The following is a 20,449-nucleotide window of genomic DNA, read 5'->3' as shown; positions in this document are numbered from 1 at the left end:
ATAATACTGAAGGAAATAAAAATGCAGCTAGGAGGAGAAACTCTGGCTGAGATTATATACTGCATATCAGTCTATACAAACTTCTCAGATTACGCTTTTTAAATCACATATCCACAGCAGCAGAGCATTAGCTGGTGGATCTCATTGCAATGACGAGGCATTACATTAGGACTTCAGTTGTGTGGGCTATTCCATCACTAAATTTCCCTGTTGCTGTCCAGAAGACCTCTCTGCTGCCGAGTTTATCATGACAGCTTGAGAGTAGATGACCCGCCAGATGTTTGTAATCTCACACCGAGAAGCTTGTGACTGGGGCCGCAATCAGATAAGGGAACATAGGAAGGGATTATAAATGGTGACAGTGGGGAAAAGGCTATAGATTCCACACTAATCGCTGATACATAGCGAATGCCCTCTTTTACCCCAACACAGGCTAGTCAGTGTATACACCAACCCAATAACTGGTAAATCAACCTGTTTATTTTCCAGTTTGTTAGAAAAAAAATAGCCCTCATGATTATGGTGTTGTAGCTATGAATAAAATGAGTGAATTTAGAGCTCACACGTGGCGCAAGCTCAGTCCTTCTTGCTTGTTTGTAAGGCCCCATTGAGAGTGTATGGTTGTGTGGGCAGGTTAATGATATCAGCTTGAGAGTAGTTTTTAATCAAAAACAGACTAATGAGATAGGTTGGGCTGGAGTTACTCCAGCAATAAACAGCATCACAAGTCTCTCCCACCCTCCCTCCATTTCTCTCTCTCTTTTTCTTTCTGCATTCTTCTCTGTCTAAACCAAAGAATGAAGAGATTTAGGAGAACCGGAGCGACGAATGAGAACACAATGGTGCAGATTAAAAGAAATCCGTCATATTTACAGGATTGAACAGCAGGACAGATTTCCCCTGTTGTGAGGCACTAGCAGGTTATTGGCAGTGGAAGAGCAGAATTGAGAACCAATCCTGATGAGACAGAGGAGAAAAGAAAAAAAAAAAAAAGGAAAAAAAAATACAATTACAAACAGGTCCTGGCTCCTTTTGACAGAAAGAGGTCTTTGTTTAAATGTCATAGAAATTAAAAAAATATTAGTGATGACATTAACAGGATTTAAGAGTGGGAAAAAAAAGGTGAAACTCTAGTCAAAACGGCTTTAAAAGAACATTGTCAACAGAATAAAATACATCCATTTATCTTTTTACTGTCTTGCAACTCTACAGCTCTTCAGTGCTGCAGGGAATGGAAGCTCTTTTTTTTTTTTTTTTTTTTGAACTCCTTAGCACTGAAGCATGTTTCACTCCATTAGAGAGTGAAAATTGGAGCCATGGAAGTGTAAAGAATTGGACATCAGTCCCCCTAAGCCCCGGAGGTACATCAAGAAATGTTGACTGGCCAAACTCTTCCAGTAAAGAGCATGTTCTGCCCGTGAAGATGGCTTCACAGTAGAGAGTACATTAATGCAACATGTTACTCCATGCTGTCCTGCGGCTATATTTCATCCTGTAATTTACGGATGATGGCTGATCTTAATAAAAGGACCAACACGTTTCCACCCAGTAGTCCTACTTAAAGAGATATTCCTTTGAAAATGTCATTTCTTGACCTCACTTTTGGTACTTACTATTGCTGATTTGAGATAACGATTAGTGATCCTGCCTATATATAGTTTGAATCCCGCAGCTTGGCTTTTTTTAAATATCCAGTGATGTTAGTCAGAAACAGAGATTTTAATGTAAATGGGAACACCAAAAATTAATAGAAGAACTTGGTTTTAGGTATAAAGCAAACAACTCCTCCAACCATATACAGTAGGTCACTTGTCCCTACCCTTGGATAGGACCCAAAGGAGCATACCAGTTGCAGGAGTATCCAACCATCATGATCACGGTAACGATAATAAACGTGGTTTTAAAAAAAAAAAAAAAAAAAAGGTCCACCCCAACCTCCTCCTAACACAGACTGTGTCTCTATATACTGTACTATGTTCATTATATGTAGAAATTCCTCCTTTGCTCTTTTCTTGATTATTACGGCCACTAGAGGTTACCTAACAAGAAAAATTGAACTATGGTTTGTAAAAAGCTATTCGTACAGACAACCTATGGGCTGTTGTTTTTGTTTTTTTAATAATACAGGAGGACAGTCTCATATGAGCAATGATGTGCCTGATTTATTCGTTCTTCATTCCTACAGTTTAGAAGTTTAGCAGTGGGGGTAAAATTATTTATTTCCTTTCTAAATAAAAAGGAAATATCTTATGTTTACATGCTTTCACTATAGTGACAGACCAATCTAAAGTCTGGGAAAATCAACATGTCCATTATGTGTAGAGAAAAGACCCATTAGCAGGCTGTTAATGTCAATCATTCACCCTCCATTTCAGTACTTGACTTCTTGTTTCTGTCAGCTTGTTAATGTCAGCTGTTCACGTCTTTTTTTTGTTGTTGTCCTTTTTAGTAAGGTTTCGTCAGCATATCATCCTTCCAGTTGTGTACATATTGTATGTACTTCAATCCATTCTCCTTGGTTTGGTTTACAGCTGTTTTGGATTACTGTTGATGCTATGCAAAAAGAAATCTCTCTCTCTCTCCTTTCCCATCTTGGGCTTCATAATTAAAATGACTTGAAATTGCAAACTGCATCATAAAAGAACTAAAGATAAGTGTTGTTACTGGAGGTACAATCAACAGGAAAATGGGTGTAAATTATGGATCATGTGCAAGATACGATTACCCGCTCTCTGTCCTGCCGCAGAGACATGCAATATCACAGAAGTATATATTGTACTTTGCCTTTAATTCCTTAGCAGACATGGAAAAGAGCACCACTTCCAGGAACCGAAAATGCATCAACACACAGTACAAGGAAAAATGGATCACAGTACTGGCTACACAAGTCATTCTATTTGCAGTGCAAATCCTCCCAACAATTGTATTTAAAACACCAAAGATGCTGTGTAAGGAAATGAATTTAAAAGGACGAAAAAAAAATTATATATATCTATATCTATATCTATATCTCATTTTGCATTCATTCCAGTCGGTTTGTGTTACATCACAGCGGATTAGTCGGACAAAGTGCTGGTGGGTGTGTTTCAGAAGGCATGGTGTGAGTCCTGCACATGGATTGTGGAAATTTAGTTTGGAGGAGATTATGTGACTGTGTGTGTGTGCTGTTGGCCTTGTGAGGATAACCACACATCAGCACAGATCGCCTCACGAACCGGATAATGTGAAGCACCCTGGGTAATACACTGTGGGTGTGGGCTTGTTTTGCTACACTCGTGTTGTCCAAAACTGACAGCCCACTATACTTGTGGGGTCCGACAGCTTAGTGGGGCCCTCCACTCTACATGTATAGCAGCCCCCTGGTTTAAAAAAAAAAAAAAAACACTTACTTATGGGGACCCCTTAATGATATAACTATACTTGTGGGGTTCTGATGGCTTTGTGGGGACCAAAATGCTGGACACTACAAGTTTAAATTGCTTTTTTAAAGTTAAAACTTGGTTTTAAGGTTAGGGTTAAAATTAGGTTTAGGTAAGTGTTAGGCATTCAAAATTGTGATGGGTAAGGGGCTAGGGAATTCATTATATCAATGACAGGTCCCCATATATACAGTAAAACAAGTCTCTCTGTCTCTCTCTCTTCATACCTATCCAACAGAGGTCCCCCCTGACATTACATACTCACCAATGTTGGACCAGTGATCCAACAAGGGATCTTTTGGGAGGTCCACAGCACAGAGCCAATGCAGGCCCAAGCCTATAGCGGCAGGGTGGAGACACAGTTTAACGTTATACTTTACAAAATTATTCCACATCCATGTTAAAGCAAAATGCCAGCCAGTCGTGGTTTTTCATGACAATCTCCTGCTTCTATATCTCTGGAGGGGACTGTGGTCCCTCACCCTCTGCAGCAGGATTGGTTTTGATATCCCAGGTACTGGCAATGGGCAGGATTAAAACAAAACTGCACCGCTGAACAAAATCCCCACGCTAACAAGTCCCCCTCACAGAGGAACCAAAGGAAAGAGTCAAAAGCTCTAATGATAAGAGTGAAACAATCCTTAACTGACTGGCATGTTAAAAAAGGACTACGGTTCTGATTTCTGAGGTTTGATTTTTATAAGGCTAAATGAATTTTTAAGTATGACTTTCAAAACCAGACAAAAAAGTCTAAGAAACACTGTGCAAACAGCCTTGACTAAATGGCTCAAGGAATCAGAGGACTGTTGAGAAGTTTTGAGGTCAAAATTTTGAAGTCTGAATGGCCAAAGGCAAGAGTCATAACCTCCAAGAAATGAAGCACAAGTGGGTCTGGTCAGACAGCTCAGGGTGTTAGGACTTTTCTTAAGCTTTTAAGTCTTGGGACCAATTTTCAGGTGGTACGCTAAAGACTTGAAGTCCAACACCTAATTGAAACACTCAAAGGCTCTAAGAAATATTGGTAAAGTGTCTTTTTACAAGTAGCTCAGGGTGTTAGGAGTGCTTTGAAGTTTTGAGAAAATGGGTTTCCTTATTAGACTCAATAAATTTTCAACATCCAAAGTCCAACACCCAAAAACTCAAATGCTCTAAGAAATAAAGCTCAGAAGTGTCATGGCTCAGCATGTCAGAAGACTGCTCTGAAGTTTTTGTCAGGGTTTGCTGGTAATAACACAGATCACGAGGAACCAAAGGCTGACACACAAGCAGGCTGAAGTGGTGAAGTTGCTTTTAATAAAGATATCAGGCTTACAGGCAGACCAGTGAGCAAGCAGGCAGATACAGACACCAGGATTCCTCAACAGGTTGTGGGTTTAATCTTAGTTGAATTTTGAAGTCCAAACACCCAAATGAAAAACTTAAGGACTCTAAGAAATGGAGCTTGAGTGTCTCGGACCAAATAACTTTGTGTTAGAGGACTGCTTGGAATTTCACAGAATGTGGGTTTGATTCTTATGAGGCTCAGTGAATTCTGAAGTCCAACACCCAAAGTGAATCGATAACGTGGTGGGTTGTGACCATAAGGCACCAGCGGTGCAGGGTCTGGTTCAAATCCTGCTACTTTTTGGTAAGTGGGGCGACAAAACCAATCCTCCTGCGGTGGAGGTCACCTCCTTTAATAGGTAGACATTGGTCAGGGTTGCATATCCTCTCGACAATTTTTAAAAAGAAAATTAAAAAAGCAGGCTTGGACTTTACTAGACATTAAATTTAAAAAATGTTTCTAGAAATGTGGAGATCACTTAGTTTGACAGTCCGCTGTTGGTAAGGTAGGAATGTGTACGTGTGTGAGAAACAGAACAACAAGGCAAGAGAGCACAAGAGAGGGAGCATTTGTATATGGGCAGCTTTATTCTTTTTAATCATATTAAGTTGGATCATTAGATGGACCCATTTACACAGTGCTTTCATGAGGTGTATGGGACCAAATCCTATTGGATATCGGCCTAATCTACTGCAAAAGCTCTGCAGCTTCCAGTTTCAGCTTTAGTGGGAACTGTGTGTCCCTTGGTGCAGGCATGGGTATGAACATACGTGCAGCATAAATTTTGCTGAATTAGGATTGAAAACAAATTGCCACTCTACATTCCCAAATCCAGACGTGATTCAGAAATAATGAGCAGCTCAGCCCACATAAATGGTTCACAAGATTATCCCTCTCTGAATTATACAGCTCACCTCTTTTCTGGCCAGGAAGTCCAATGGTTTCATAACATACTGTTTTATCTCTGACAAAAAACAAGCCTAGATAGAGCCTTGGTGTGAGTCAGATAGGGCTATCCTCATCAGGCAAAGGTCCTCAGGATTGATGTCAATCTAATCATAATTCTTCCACTCTTTAATAAATCTTATTAAATATATTTGGATAATGTTTGGAGAATGTTTTCCAACCTTGTGTCCAGTGCATCACAAATTCTGCATCATTTTCAGTGTTGTTCACATATTGTTATGGCCTTGTAGATTTTGACCTTCCTTGGATGGTGAAAGCTACATTTTAAGTCCACTTACATCTAAAATGCTTCAAGATTTTCCCTCAGCAGCATTTAATGTTGAGATAGCACTAATGGCAGAAACAGAATCATGATCCTCATCATTTAAAAAAGGATCATGGGGAAGGTCTTGCAGATACGACTTTTGGAGTGCACTCTGGGGGCTAAAACCAATACAATAACAATTCCGGAGTTGCCTCAAGAGACCACTGAAATTGGTGAAGGTCGGTGACCCAAAGTGAGCTGCATACACAATACCAGGACCTTGAGCAGCTAAATGGAATTCAGCCATCATTCATTTAATACAGTATTTGCACCTGTGTTTTTCTTACTATGTCTGGTCAAAGTTCTTCTGCGAAAAAGCCTTATTCTGCTGACATGGAGTGAATGCAACATGTCTCTAAAGGTGTGTTCAGACAGAACAGAGCCAATTTTAGATGTTGTGCAATAGCCAAAGTCAACGGAAGGATGTGAATAAACACAAGTAGATGCAAAAAGACAGCCCAGGTGTTGATAACTGAAGTTGTGTCTGAGAATGGGGACTGTTTCAACTTGAGCAAAAATTTTGCGCTTATTCCAGCACTTTGATAAAACGGCTTCATGAACAAAAACAAAAAGGAAAAACAAGAACCTGCATCCTGGTAACTTCTGAGATCAGTCAGAGACTGGGCTGTCACACAGGCAGCCCTGAGACGAAGCTATTATATTGCTTGCAAGCTTTCAGTTAACATCAAGCAATATATTGGCTACCTGGGGCAAAGAAAAAGACTACAATAATTCCAGTTCGTATGTTATCTTAGTTATGCAAGCTGTGCTGTCTGAATATCAAATGAGAACATTTTAACTACAATTTTTTTTATGAGAGTATGGGTTTACCTGGGTTATCTTGACTTTATTTTTTTGCACATTACTTAAATAACTGGCTTAAGCGCAGCTAGCATAGCTAAAACTGTGTACAAATTAGATTAGAAATTCAAAATGAAATGCTGATATTCTAACACACCTTGATTTAAAAAAATAAATAAATAAATAAAAAAATAATAAATGACTTGTATTACTTGTACTTCACTTTTTAGCCCCTCTGTTGAAGTCTGGGACTCTTCTGCAGTGAGCGGTCTAAACTTTCTCAAATAAGCCTTCGCCTCGAGCCATGAACTTAAATATTTCAGTCACATTCACTGAAGCTAAGGAAAAAAATGCCTTATTACTTATGATCAAAGGCTGGTGTTTTCTGGAGGAGACATGGAGCGTCTACTAGAATTTGCATTAGGAGTTGAAGGCGGGTCATTTTCAGTAAATAGAGAGACATCCAGAAACAGGCAGTGATTCGTTGTTTTCCCTGCTTTTAAGCTCACTTCCTTTGAAGAAAGTTTACATGGGTAAACAGAGCTACATAAAATCTGAATGACAGTATTAGGAAAGAAGAGTTAAATCTCTTTCTCCCTGTCAAGCCACATCACTTCCTAACCTGTTATGAAAAAAAAAAATCAGCTTGACAGCTTGGTCAACTTGGTCAACAATATTATAATTATCATTTACCCTCATCAACATTAGCATGACCCCATGTTCTGGAACCATTTTTCCAATAGTCCCTTTACATTATTGTATTGTACTTGATATTGGTCCTGCTTTTGACCAGCCAGACCCTCAGGAGGGGAGACTGTCCTTCCTATCAGTCATTTCAGCAAATGCTCCAAAACAGATCCCTTTACATTCGAGTGCCAAAGCCCTCCAGCAGCCATAGGAATTATGACTATAGTCCATCAGGAGCAAAGTAGGAAGTCAGGTGATGTTATCGAAGAGCCACTAAGTCTGCATATAGGGAGGAGGTTGGGGTGAATGAAGTTTTCAACAAAACACGGAACTTTGCCAAAGGAAACAGCTATTTGTTTCCTGTTTCCAACCAACAGTTAATGTTGGGTTTCTTAAACCGTAGCCATTATCATTCCCTATCTATAACCAAGTGGATTTTATTATTTTTTATTATAGATTTTATTTATTGTAACCATGTCAACGAAGGTCCTCTAACCTGAACAAAGGAGAAATTTTAGCCCAAACAAAGATGTCAGGGGACGCAGAGCACTTTTGTCGTTCTGGAGGACGGTTACAAAAGGCAAATTAAATAGGTTAAGTTGAATTTGGAGGACTTGTTGTTGAAGGGAACTGATCCAATACCACTCTTTCCCCAATGCTGCCTCCTCCAGGCAGATCCACAAGAATGCCCCAAATCCTCTCACTCCAGCTGCCATGTATAGGGAAGAAGTGCCACCCATCTAAATATGAGATGGTCTGAGGTGGTGCACTGTTATTTCTTGATGACATTTTGGCAGTTGTTTTTTCATATGACTTTTCATGAGTGTGTTGTCACCAATCTACACACCCTCGCCCCTCAGCCGATCACATGGCCCCAGACTGTCAGCAGCCGTCAACAAGCTCATGTTAACTAGGGCAACCAAAAAGAAAGACTCGCCACTGTCTTTTTGTCTTTCTTGTTACAGTGAAATAATAAAGAAATAACATTTAGTCTGAGTGTTAATAATTTATTCAATTTTCTCAAAATGTATTGGTAAATTTATACATACATTTCTGTATTAATATGATTATTTCATGTTGTATTTATGCATTTAATATTTTCTGTTTTAGAGCAGCTGGGCTGTACTACATGGATTCTGAACAAATTACAGTTGTAAGCGTACAGCTACTCTAGCTGGTTCACATATCCTTGACTTTTCCATTTACAATTCATCAGTCAGTGTTACTCAACCTCCTTCGGTAGTGGCAGTTAGTAATACCTGCTTTACCCCTGCTTAAAAAAGCTTAGGATATCTATTAGTCATTTAAAGCTCTCACGATGCATTAAGAGCTTCAGTGTGTCATGAGGTCCATCAGTTTTCCTAAAACATTACACCCTTCAACAACTACAGTGATGGGGAAAACTTTTTTTTTTTTTTTTTTCAGTTTTCTGGCATTAAATTGGTTAGTCAGATAAGACTGATTACTGGTTTAATTTTATCCAAAAATATTCACATCAGAACCTGTAAATGTTGAACTATAGAAATAATGCTAAATTTAGACCTAACCCTTACACCAGTGAAATACAATAAATGGCTGTTGGTGTTTGTCGTTTTAACTGTGATGCGCATGGATGTCAGCTGCAAAATGCAACATTTTTCTATGCTGATTATTTTCCTTTACCAGAGTTTTTTCCATATCCTGTAGTTATCTTGATTTTCTTGCCAAGATGCTAATCCATGTTGCATCCGGACCCTCACTGCAGATGGAGGGCCCATAATTAGTTTAATTTCCCTTTATCGGTGCAAAAGGAGGGTAAAAGTATTCCTGAGACGAAGAAATACACTCTGACTGAGCAGCCGTTTTCAGTTGTTGCACCAACTGATGAGAAAGTTCTTGACGTTCAGCAGGGGCCTGCAGGCTCAGGTTATCATGTTTCTGGACACTGTTAAATGGAGCTGTGGCCCCAGTATGGCACTGCTGTCAGACCTCACAGCCTCTGTCAGTAACTTTAGGGGCTTGTAAAGAGGCCAGGGCTGATGGGTTTTTAGTCTCCTTGGGTGGCCAGCTGGAAGAAAATTGGAATGTTTCCATGTTGTGTGTGTGTGTGTGTGTGTATGTGTGTATGTGTGCATGCAGACCGTATGTGGTGTGAAAGTCTATTGTGACTCAAGACATGCTTAACAACTCAGAAGGTCCAGAAATAATGGCATACATATACTGTGTGTATATTATATATATATATATAGATATAGATGTGTACGTATATGTATAGATGTGTATGTATATGTTTATGTACGTGTATATGTGTATGTGTATATGTGTGTGTGTGTGTGTGTGTATTGTATGTATATGTATTGTATGTATGTGTATGTATGTGTATGTATGTATGTATATGTATGTGTATATATGTATGTGTATATATGTATATATGTATGTGTATATATAATACCTCCTTCTGTTTAGTTGGACATTCCAACTAACGCAACTGGCATTGTTTGCTGGTGGGAAGCCAGTGAGGGATCGTGTCCAAGTCAATGTACTAGTGACTCAAAATGGTTGGTAAGAGTGACTGAGGGGACACAGATCTGGGGGAGAATAGTCTGGACCTCATTATCGGACCAAAAATAGCATAATATTAAAAAGAAGCTGTGTAAGTATTAGTGGTTGCTATAGGTTTTGTGGAGAAGAAGTAATACAATTTAGGAAGTCCAGTTTGAGTCACAGCCCTGAGTTTAAAGGTTTATTACATGTAAAAAGACTTTTATAAACACGTGTTATAATATGACACAGTTTTAAGAATATGAATAGTTATTACAGCCAAAATCATTTTATCCTTCATCTTGTCAGGTAAACTGTAAAATAACACTGCCAGGGCAACAAGTTTTTTAAACAGTGCAAATGTTTGTCTGAATATACCTTCAGACTTATAAATACCCATTATCAGGTGAAAAGAAGTGGTTGGTCGCCCTATATGTTTCGTGGGTAATAATGGGCTGCATATACTCCAAAATGGACTTGAACACAGACAGTGGACCTGCATGTTTTGCTTATACATTGGGTATCGGCGTAGGTAGAAGTGTTCAGACATGTTTGTCGGAGTATACAATTTGATAAAATGTACCACAATGGAGTGGGGAAAGTTGATGAGTGAGTTTAATGAGTTTAAGAGTGCAGTTAGCAGTGATGAGAATCACAATGAAGGGGGGACTAGCCATCCAAAGTCAGTGCAATTTTATCCATACAACCCACGTGGAACAGTGACTAATAGCCTTTCAAAATCTTCTAATTCAAAATTTCCATAAATGTGTGTTGTTATGTCTTGATTTTGGGGAGTCTCGAATTATCATCATATCAAAAAATGTCACCCTGTGCTTGCTAGTGGCTAGTTCTGTACAATCCGGGCCTACATTTTTTATACAATATGTACCTATAACCATCATATGCACATTTGATCCAAACCTCCTACTAACCTAGCCCTGTTTCTGTTTTCAAAATGTAAGGGAGGGATGCATGAAAACCAGGCATCTGCTGAGAGAATAAAGAGATAAGAGGGAGGTGGAGAGGGAGAGGGACCATGAAATGTAATTGTTATTTATGTGTGAGAGTAGTGGTAAAATATATACTCCAATGGGTGAATGAGACGTGATGTACTCATGAGGGCTGATTTGTGTTTCTTGCCAAATATTCCCAGTGTTATTCATGCTAGGAGGAACTCTAGCTTCCTCTCAGCATGAGTCTCTTTTTCAAAGTCTGAAATCCACAGGCGTTTGTTTTTTGCCACCATGGAAATACTTAACACGATCAAGCTCATTTAAATGTGTGCCCATGAAGTCAAGACACTTCTTAATATTTTAATCGCAGGAATGCCTTTTAACTAATAATCCAGGACCAGTACTTGTATCACAGAACACAAAGGTGACTCCTTCCAGTAGATTAAGTTTTGTGTTTGTGATAGCATAAACTGATTTCTGTTTACTGAGAGACACCAGCAGTGATTTGTTTAAAATTAAGAGAAGGATAACGATGGCATGGTAGCATGAGCAGTGATAGCAGGACAAAGTATTGAAATTGTTCTTTAAGCCTGGTGGAAACAATACAAGAAATTAATTTTTTGATTGAGACCCTAACTTCTTGGTCAAAAAATGTGGCTGTACCAAAACTGTTATTGTCACAGCAGGAAATGTTTACAAATGTTTAATCTGAATTCATATTCGGACCTTTACTAAAACACACATCATGGCAGAAAAAAAAGTCACTTTTTTGTTGGCCGATGCCACAACCCTCCACCAAATTTTATTAATTTTGTTTAAGTCTTTTTTAGAATATTTGGAGCTATCCCGCTAAAAAGCAATAAAAAAAAAAAACTAAAAAGCAAACTGAACTAAAGCAGACTCTGAAGCCGTAATAATGACCTGAACCATTTTTCCTATATTTGCATTTTCAATACATGTAAAATACAAAGGAATTCTTTTTGAAAGACAATGGTTGGTCATTTCTGCTGTACGCCAGCAATATATTTCTCGACTTGTATAAAACAGTAACTGAACTCAAGTCAAGTCAACTCAACTCTTCACTTACTAGCCTTTTTCTGCAGGTTTTAACAACATCTCAGGCATCTCTCATCAAGTTTAATGTGACTGGGGAAGAGTAGGAGCAGAGGACTGTTTATACAAAAATAAAAAATACAACAAAAATAAAAAGTGATGGCCATAGTGGCTGTCTGCATGTCTGAGCAGATACAGTATATACATAAGAGGTTTGACTGAATCAGACACCATCACTTGCATCCTCTCAGTCTGAAGCTGCTTGTGTATCAGCAGAGGGTGGTTCAACTCTGTTGGAGGGGCCTTGTTTATTTTCTCTGTTGAATCCTACCAAAGATCAATATCTTCTCAGGTCCCCTTCAGTCCTCTTACTTTTCAGGGTTAATCGACAACAATGGAAAGCTCTGGGGATTTGTGGAGACCCTGCCTTCTAATCCTTTCACTTTGTGTGAGATATATTGAGGGCTGTTGACAAGATCTTGACTTAATTTGCTGCAGAATTTAATTCCTGCATTATCCTGGCCTGTGGACACGCCACAGCATGGACCTAGCACAGACAACACACCCTATGACAAGGTGACATTTCAAAGCTAAAATTATTTTGAATTGAAGGGTTTTATACTGTATTTCTCATGTCAAGAAAGCAAAACAGTGCTTAATATGATGCCTTGAGGGCATTTTAAAGCTCTCAAAGTCAAGGTTGGGATTTGAAGAGTCAGTTTTTAAATATTCCCTCAACATTTTCATACGCTGTTTAATAATTCACTCAAAATTATGGTGAATGTGGCTGTGTTTGTAATATACATAACTAGGTCCTTCGATGCAGAATTTTGTTAAGCTGCCTGGGGCATTTCATTCAACATCATCATACTGCAGCAGTCACTTAAGACTTGTAAATATACTGCATAGATGGATGTTGATGTGGGATGTTGACCTTTTTTTAAATTGCATATTATCGCATAATCATTGATTTGTTTGATCTTTCCTAAAGCCTAAGGAGATTGCACCAAGAACGGGGGTTGTAACCACTGAAGATCAAACAAAGGCCTGATAATTTAATTCCCAAATGAGTTATTCTTAGACCAATGGTTCCTTGACCAAATTAAGATCAAAGTTAAAACAGTTGGCTACATCAGTTGAAAAGCACAGGTGAAAAGTTCAAAATGCATATCAATGAAAGGGTAATCTATTTCTGCTCTTTATTTCACTGAGCTCATGCAGGTCTTCTCTGTAGTGTCCCAAGCATTGTGATGCCAATGTCCTGGAGAGGCTGAGGAGGAAAACAAACAGAATCTGGACGTCTGAGGTTTGGGATGAGGCCAGATTTGACTAAACAGTTGGTCATCACTTGCCCAACAATCCTGAAAAACAATGAACACGCCACAGTGGACGCACCATCTGTTTAGGAGGAGGAATGTTGTTTGGCTCTCAATATGGTTAGTGGGATATAATATGAGCTGCTGTTAATGCTAAATGCAAATGCTATTTGTAAATTCAAATGCATTTTGGTACTCATTTAGAACAGTTTTGCTGACACAATCTTAAAATAAAGTCCCCTCTAATTTAGTTTTTAGTCACTTCATTAAAACAGCACACCAGCAACAGAGCAGAATAGATCAGCATGAGCTGAGAGTATGCATGCAAGAAGACTGGTAATTTTCTTCACTATTTCTCTTGAGGTACAAGGGAAGCAACAAATAATTATTTTCATTAATCAGTAATCTATTGATTATTATTTTGATTACTCAGTCAGTAAAATGTCTGAAAATGGTGAAAATGTCCATAAAAACTTTACAGTAACCCAAAGGAAAGTCTTCATTTATTTTTTTTCCCTAAACAATAGTTAAAAACCTAAAAACATTAAATTTACAATCTATAAAACAGAGAAAAGCTGCAAAACTTCACATTTGAGAAGCTGTGAAGTCCACGTGTTCTGTCTTCTTGGAAAATATCACACAATATCGACAACATATACGAAATAAGAACTTTTATTCATAATATATTCATACTTGTACACAAGTAAAATAAAATGCATATCTATGGTTCCTTTGCAATTTTCATAAACAAACCGACAGCATTCTTTTTGGTAAATGCTACCCATATACCCTTTCTGTCATGAAAATAGAACTGAAACTGGGGGAGATAAAACATTTGTTTTTATAAACATAAAAAAAACATAACATTACCCAACAAATGCATCACTTTGAATAAATAATAGGGGGAGATCGTTTATCCTCATTAAACGGACCCAACATTCTTTGTGTGCGTTCTGTCTCTGATTTCCTATATTTGTTTTTTTGTTTTTGTCTTTTCTTTTTTTTTTAGTCTTCTGGTGGTCTGTCTAAGCAGTAAAAGCTTTGGGAGGGAAAATGGGAGGAATCTCAGAAGTGTAGCTTAGACAGAGTACAGTTAAGTACATAGAGAACAAACAATTTTGGGCACCAATTCATTATATACATTAAATCTGTAGTGTTCTGTAAAGGCATCCATTTTGATAAAAGTACTCTAACGTCTTCATTATTGTTTGTCCTCACCCTCGATGGGTCAGTGAGACTCCTCGCTTTTCAGTCACTGCCTGTTGTAGATGTCACTGCATCTTCTGTATCATTGTCATGAGCATCAGCAATCTTGAGTCCTGTATTCAGAGTGAGATCAGGAGTCCTAAGACATGGCTAGAGATATCCAGATCATGGGAATGAAGAGAGAGCGAAGCACTCGCAAAGTAGAACCCCGGCCTTTGATGCAGTGGGCGTCTGATTTGGGCTTTTTGGAACACTTCTTTTTCTTTTTGTTTGACGCTGTAGATGATTCCAGATTGTCTATGAGGTCAGGGTTTAGATTTTCCAAAGACTTGTCCAGGGTGTTGGACAAGGTTCCCAGTGGTCCATCATTTTGCTTGTTCTGGGTCTCGTTTTTTGTTCGTTCCGGCTCCTTAAATTTAGTCTTGGACATGTTCTCCTTTTCTTTAAGGGGGTTGTTAGTGATTTGGCGGCTCTTGCCAGACAGGATAGAGGACTTATCGTTATCTCCAAGGCAACACCTAGGGATGGTGTCCCCCAAGGGATTTTCGGTGGAAGGGAATTTCCCAGACTGTGCCTTGGAACTGAAGAGATTGGTCTGGATTTGAGGTGTTTCGACACATCCCTCCAAGTCTTCGCTCTTAAGACGTTTCAGGTCCTTTCCTGCCAGGAAATCAGGAACATTGCACTCCAATTCAGAGCTGGAACCTTTGAAACGTTTGAACCAGTCCCACAAGGTCCTCGCCCGGCAGTCACAGATCCACTGGTTACCATTTAAACGTAAATACTGGAGGGACACCAGCGGGTCCATGGTCTCCCCTGACAACACAGTAAGATTGTTGAAGAACAAGAACAGGGATTTCAGCTTACCAAGATCACTAAAAGCCCTGGGTTGGACATAGATAACCCGGTTCTCGTGTAGCAGTAGCCGGTCCAGACTGATTAAGCCTCGAAACATGTTGTCCGTTACTATCTTGATCTTGTTATTGTGAAGGTAGAGATAGGTGAGGTTGGCAAGGTCCAGAAAAGTGTCGTCATGCAGGGTGAGTATGTTATTGTCCTGCAGGTAAAGGTACTGTAGGGAGAACATTCCTCGGAAAACCCCAATTGGGAGCTCTGACAGACCGCACCTGTGCAGGTGGAGGGTGTGCAGCTTAGTTAAGCCCCGGAAGGCTGTAGGGCTGATGGTGCGGAGGTTGCTGTTGTCTCCAATGTCCAGTTCCTCCAGTTTTTCCAAGCCATAGAAGGCTCCAGCTTCAATGTAGCTAATGTTGTTTGAGTAGAGCCAGAGAACAGTGAGATTGTGGCAAGAGCTGAAGCTGGTGGACCTCACCACCGTGAGCTTGTTGGCCTGGAGGAATATCCGCTGGCTCCGCACAGGGATCTCAGTAGGGATGGAAAACAGTCCTTGTTGTTGGCAGGCCACAGTGGGCCTGGGCTCACTGTAGCACACACACTTGGCAGGGCAGCTGTCAGTTTGAGGCACAAGGTTCAGCCACATCACCAGAAACAGGAGTCGCCCCCCTAAGAAGACAGAAAACAAGACAGTTGATAAGTAAATAATGTATGTCGATATTAAAAGTCACAGTTCTAATACAGTCACAGAAATCTATACAAATGGATGAATTCAGGTCAGGATTTTATATGCATAAACCTTTAAAAGAACTGAGAAATAGGCTAATATAAGAGCGTGTGGGTATAGCTATCCATAACTATAGATGAAAACTATAGATGAAATAGATGTTTCTTAAAACAGTCATGAGGTTACTATATGAGCAATAGTTAAATTCACAACTTAAGCCAATGACACTGCGCACACTATGTAATTACAAAAAAGACAAAATCCAAAAAATCCATAAATTGTAAAGTTTATCATATTACGACAGAACAGGGAATCCTCTTCATAACAATGATTCAGTATTTGTTTTAACAGTGGTATTTTTAGGATCTGGGGGTACATCTCCTCTCTGCTGCCTCTGCTGATGTGAAGACCTAAGGAGCTGAAGAGAGCCCTGTCAAGGCAGACTCATTTAGAATTGGGTGGGTGGCTTTTATGTGGAATTAGCTTGCTCTAATAGGGCGGACATAACTAATGGTGTTTCAGCGTTCCTGAGGTTGACATTTAGCCTGGCGCTGGGAGATAAGCTTTCATGCCAGGCAAAGAGATTGATGCCTAGGGCCAAGGTGGAAAGAGGGCTACAGAGGCCCTGCTAGAGTTTCCACTGTGCGGCCATGACTGAAGCATTTTTTCTAAGTGCAGCATGAAGATGAGATATACAAGAGGTATGTTAGCACTCAGAGTGGGGCTTGTAAGATTCTTGTGTGTGTTTCCCCTGAAGGCATCCATGTTTAAAATAAGGCGTATTCTGCATTTGCTCACATTAATTATTTCTGTCTGTCCTCTGCCATGGTTCAGATCATCTTGCTGCACAGTACCATGATAAGTGAAATGGGCTGGATTACCACATGTGAATGATCAAGTGTATGTATTGGGGCTCACACATTCCTTCGTGTAGGAATGTCATTCCTGTAGGAATGTCTGGTTTCACCATATAATGGCAGGTACTCATCCAAATCTATGAATTCTCTTCAGCTCTGGTCTTTAGTGAAGATTTCCAATCTCTGCTCCCAGGCACATGTAAGGAATCCCAGGCTCGCAGGCATGACAGGTAGTGAGGCTCTGGAAAAATGCATGAGCCTCACTCAGCCCTTCCTCTATCCCAACTCTCCCTCCTCTTATTCCCCCGCAATGTGTTTTGGTGCAGCTCATCTCTGGACCTTGTTAAACTGAGCTCTGGTGTGGCCTGACAGCAGCCCTCTGCTGCACTTTCGCTCCGATCTTCCTACTTAGCCGTCAGACTGCTGTCAAGACTTTCCGCTCTTTCTGCATCGCAGCACTTTTCCCACAGCACTGCCTAACAATAGCAATATTTTATCGCACAGCACGCTTCGTGTTTCTCCTCCGCCAACTTCATTTTTCCCCCCTCTGCTGTCTATTCATTGACAGGCTATTTCCACCCACGCGTTGCATGTCAAAGCCTAGTTTCATCAACTCTTGGCGTTATATGTCTTGTCTTTCTAACCATCTGTTGAATGACAGCATAAGCCACATAATGCCATCAACTCCATCCCAATTATTTTTTGCTCACTAACAGCATTTTCACATCTGCATCACACTGATGGCATTACCTTAAGTTACAAACAGCAATCCTGGAGTCGTGGCTTTATTTGCACCATTTCACTCTTCCATAATCACATTTCTGAGTAACCTCTGCATGGCTTCACAGTTAGACCTCTCACCTTCCACTCTAGAGACTTGTACTGTATCTATATACAGCTCATGTAAGAGATGTGTTCAACATGTCTATTGATTGGTCAACCAACAATGCTGGTCTTTCCACTTTTGCTTCAAATCTAAATCATAGCAAAGATTACACCAAAAGCAACTAATATTTGACTGTTTGTCCTCATAGCTGTTTCTAAGTTGTTGACACAAACTTTAATATCTTAAAATACTACAAGGTTGTGAAAAAAAAAATCCATTCTTTATCGTCCTCTACCAGCTTTGGTTTCAACACTTAATCTTCCCCTATCTGCTGTGTCAAAACATGGCTCTGAGCACTGCCTCCCTGTTTCAGACCCTGCAAGTGGCCTCTCTTCTGAGAGCTATGTTATTGTACAATAGCAATCATCACTCTGTTTAAGAGCAGACAAGCCTCTTTGTTTCCTTCTGACTGACACTGTGGCCCCTTCAGCTTTGAGTAAAGTACATCATTTAACCCCCCCCCCCCTCCAAAACAAGCCGTTCTATTTACAATGGGAGCCTGACAATATATGGGAGGGAAGTGAACTGAAGTTGATCTGTTTTCTTTGGTGATGCAGCTTCTTTGCTTGACTAATTCAATTTTCTGTCAAAACAGATTTTCCAAAATCATGTGATACAGCTGAAGGCAGTCTGGTTAGGGCATTAAAGTGGGCTTATATTGGTCTTCTACCAAAAATTGATTATTGGCCTCTCAGTTTCCCTTGCTGGTCCAATGAAGGTGAAGATATGACTTCATTCAGCCAGCCTCAGGCATAACAATCTGTAAGACCTGCAATGAAACCTGTTAACAGCTTACCTAAGAGAATTTCATTACTATAGATTTCAGTAAAGTTTTGTTCTGTGGTCAAAAAGGAAAATTAAATGTTTTGAGAAAACAATTTGGGCATGAAAGCAGCCAGTGTTGTAGACAAATAATAACAGCTAACAGCAACTTCAGTCCAAAAATATCAGTATCAGCGCTCTAGTAGTAGCTGAAGGACACTGCATTCAGCTGCAAAAACAGAGAGATGCCCACAGGAGTGGTATGAGTGGGCACAGACAGCTTTGTTTGCTTATTGTATGAGCGTATCACTTAACCAGAATCCTTGCTCATTTGCAATTGTCCCTGGCATGTTTGGAGCTCTAACCAAACTCTCAGCACTCATTTGTCTTATTGGGAAAAATACGACATGCATTTAAACCCATCCTCAAGCTCTGAAACCTGCAAAGAACACAGAGGGCATGTCGGGACAGCGCATTCAGTGGGTCTGAGATTCATCACGGTGGCTTTACTTTGAAGGGCTGGGGATTGGGCAGGCACGGCTAACATGACAGTCTTATCCCCTTGGCCCAAAGTGGAAGTGATGTCTCTGTCAGAGATGAATCACAGTAGTTCTCCAGAGGGACCTCCTGGCCTCTTTCTGAAATCATACATTATTGTGTTGCTAAGAGGCGGACCTGCATTTAATATAGCCATGATCCCTCTCTGTAAGGTCATGTATCTTGTGTGAATCCGTCCATGCATACAAAAATTATTTTCATATCATGTTGGAATGAATAACTTAGAGAAACTGTATAGGATATGACAGTTGTATGAAGCCCAGTTTTAACACAGCCTATGCAGCTATACTATAAATGACTTTGCAAGCCGAGGGTAATAATGGGCAATAACTTGGTGCAGCACAAACTCACAGAAACAACTTTGTTATGAGCAAGAATACAAAAATGGGAAGATTATACTCTACCACTAAGAACAGATTTTTTTTTTTTTTTTTAGAAAGTTCTCCTTTTTATGTTGTTTTAAAATTGTTTTTAAACTGCTCTTTGACTTCCAGCTTGGCATTTACTGTATACCTTTGCTAGACAGGCTGGTGACTGGGACTCCACCACCTTTTTTGAATCATTTATAGTAGCCCACTGTTTTTGTCTATGTTGAATTTGTTTATTTGTTTTCTATCTCAAGCCTATCATCAATGGCTGACTATTCTGCTTCCGTCTGCTCTCCAATCTGGTGCTCATTGCCCTTCTCCGCCAGAAGCAAACGTGACGTGGTTAAACTAGCTATTGAGCTACATGCTAATAGTTAAATACTTTTACATTTTGCATAAAGCAGGTAGTTAGCTGTGTAAAAATGTTCCTCACTCATACTCAACCGGAATACCAGCATTTTAACCTAACTTCATTCTCATATAAGTGCGATACGTCAGACATTTCTCCTGAGGCTTCATCCATTGTAGAAACTGACACAGAGACAGTCCAGCACTCTTTTATGAGGCACAGTGGAAAATTGAAAAATGGAGAAAATGGACATAGGTTCATGTTCCCGACTCCTGAGTGATTCTCAAAGCCTTCACCTTGATGGGGTTTGAGTGACGCTGTCCTGGATGTAAAGCAATAATTACTTGTACTCTGGTTACCATAGAAGAATCCCTTTTTTGTTTTTAACTTTTTTTGAGTACATCTTAAAATCAGCACTTCTACTTTCACTTATGTAGCTTTTGAAAGCCAAGGATCACACAGTAGCCTACAGTTACACTGTCATGGCAGAACAGGAGAATATTCCATTTAAGTTTGCTTTGAACCTCTTTTCCCTCCTAAG

General features: G+C 39.7%; 1 protein-coding gene and 1 long non-coding RNA gene across 2 annotated transcripts in view; one reads left to right on the top strand and one right to left on the bottom strand.

The window, feature by feature from the left end:
- Nucleotides 1-20,449, top strand: part of LOC120804848 — a 53,675-nt gene that overhangs the window by 9,535 nt on the left and 23,691 nt on the right. The window lies entirely within an intron of this gene.
- rtn4r (reticulon 4 receptor) overlaps nucleotides 14,078-20,449 on the bottom strand; it is a 42,010-nt gene continuing 35,638 nt past the window's right edge. The window contains exon 2 of the mRNA XM_040154527.1: nucleotides 14,078-16,070. Coding sequence (XP_040010461.1) covers nucleotides 14,689-16,070 — 1,382 coding nt within the window. The 3' untranslated portion in view covers nucleotides 14,078-14,688. The remainder of the gene's footprint in view (nucleotides 16,071-20,449) is intronic.

The sequence above is a fragment of the Xiphias gladius genome, chromosome 19 (genome assembly GCF_016859285.1).
Source record: "Xiphias gladius isolate SHS-SW01 ecotype Sanya breed wild chromosome 19, ASM1685928v1, whole genome shotgun sequence".
Classification (NCBI taxonomy): domain Eukaryota; kingdom Metazoa; phylum Chordata; class Actinopteri; order Istiophoriformes; family Xiphiidae; genus Xiphias; species Xiphias gladius.
This window is presented reverse-complemented; position numbering and strand designations above follow the sequence as displayed.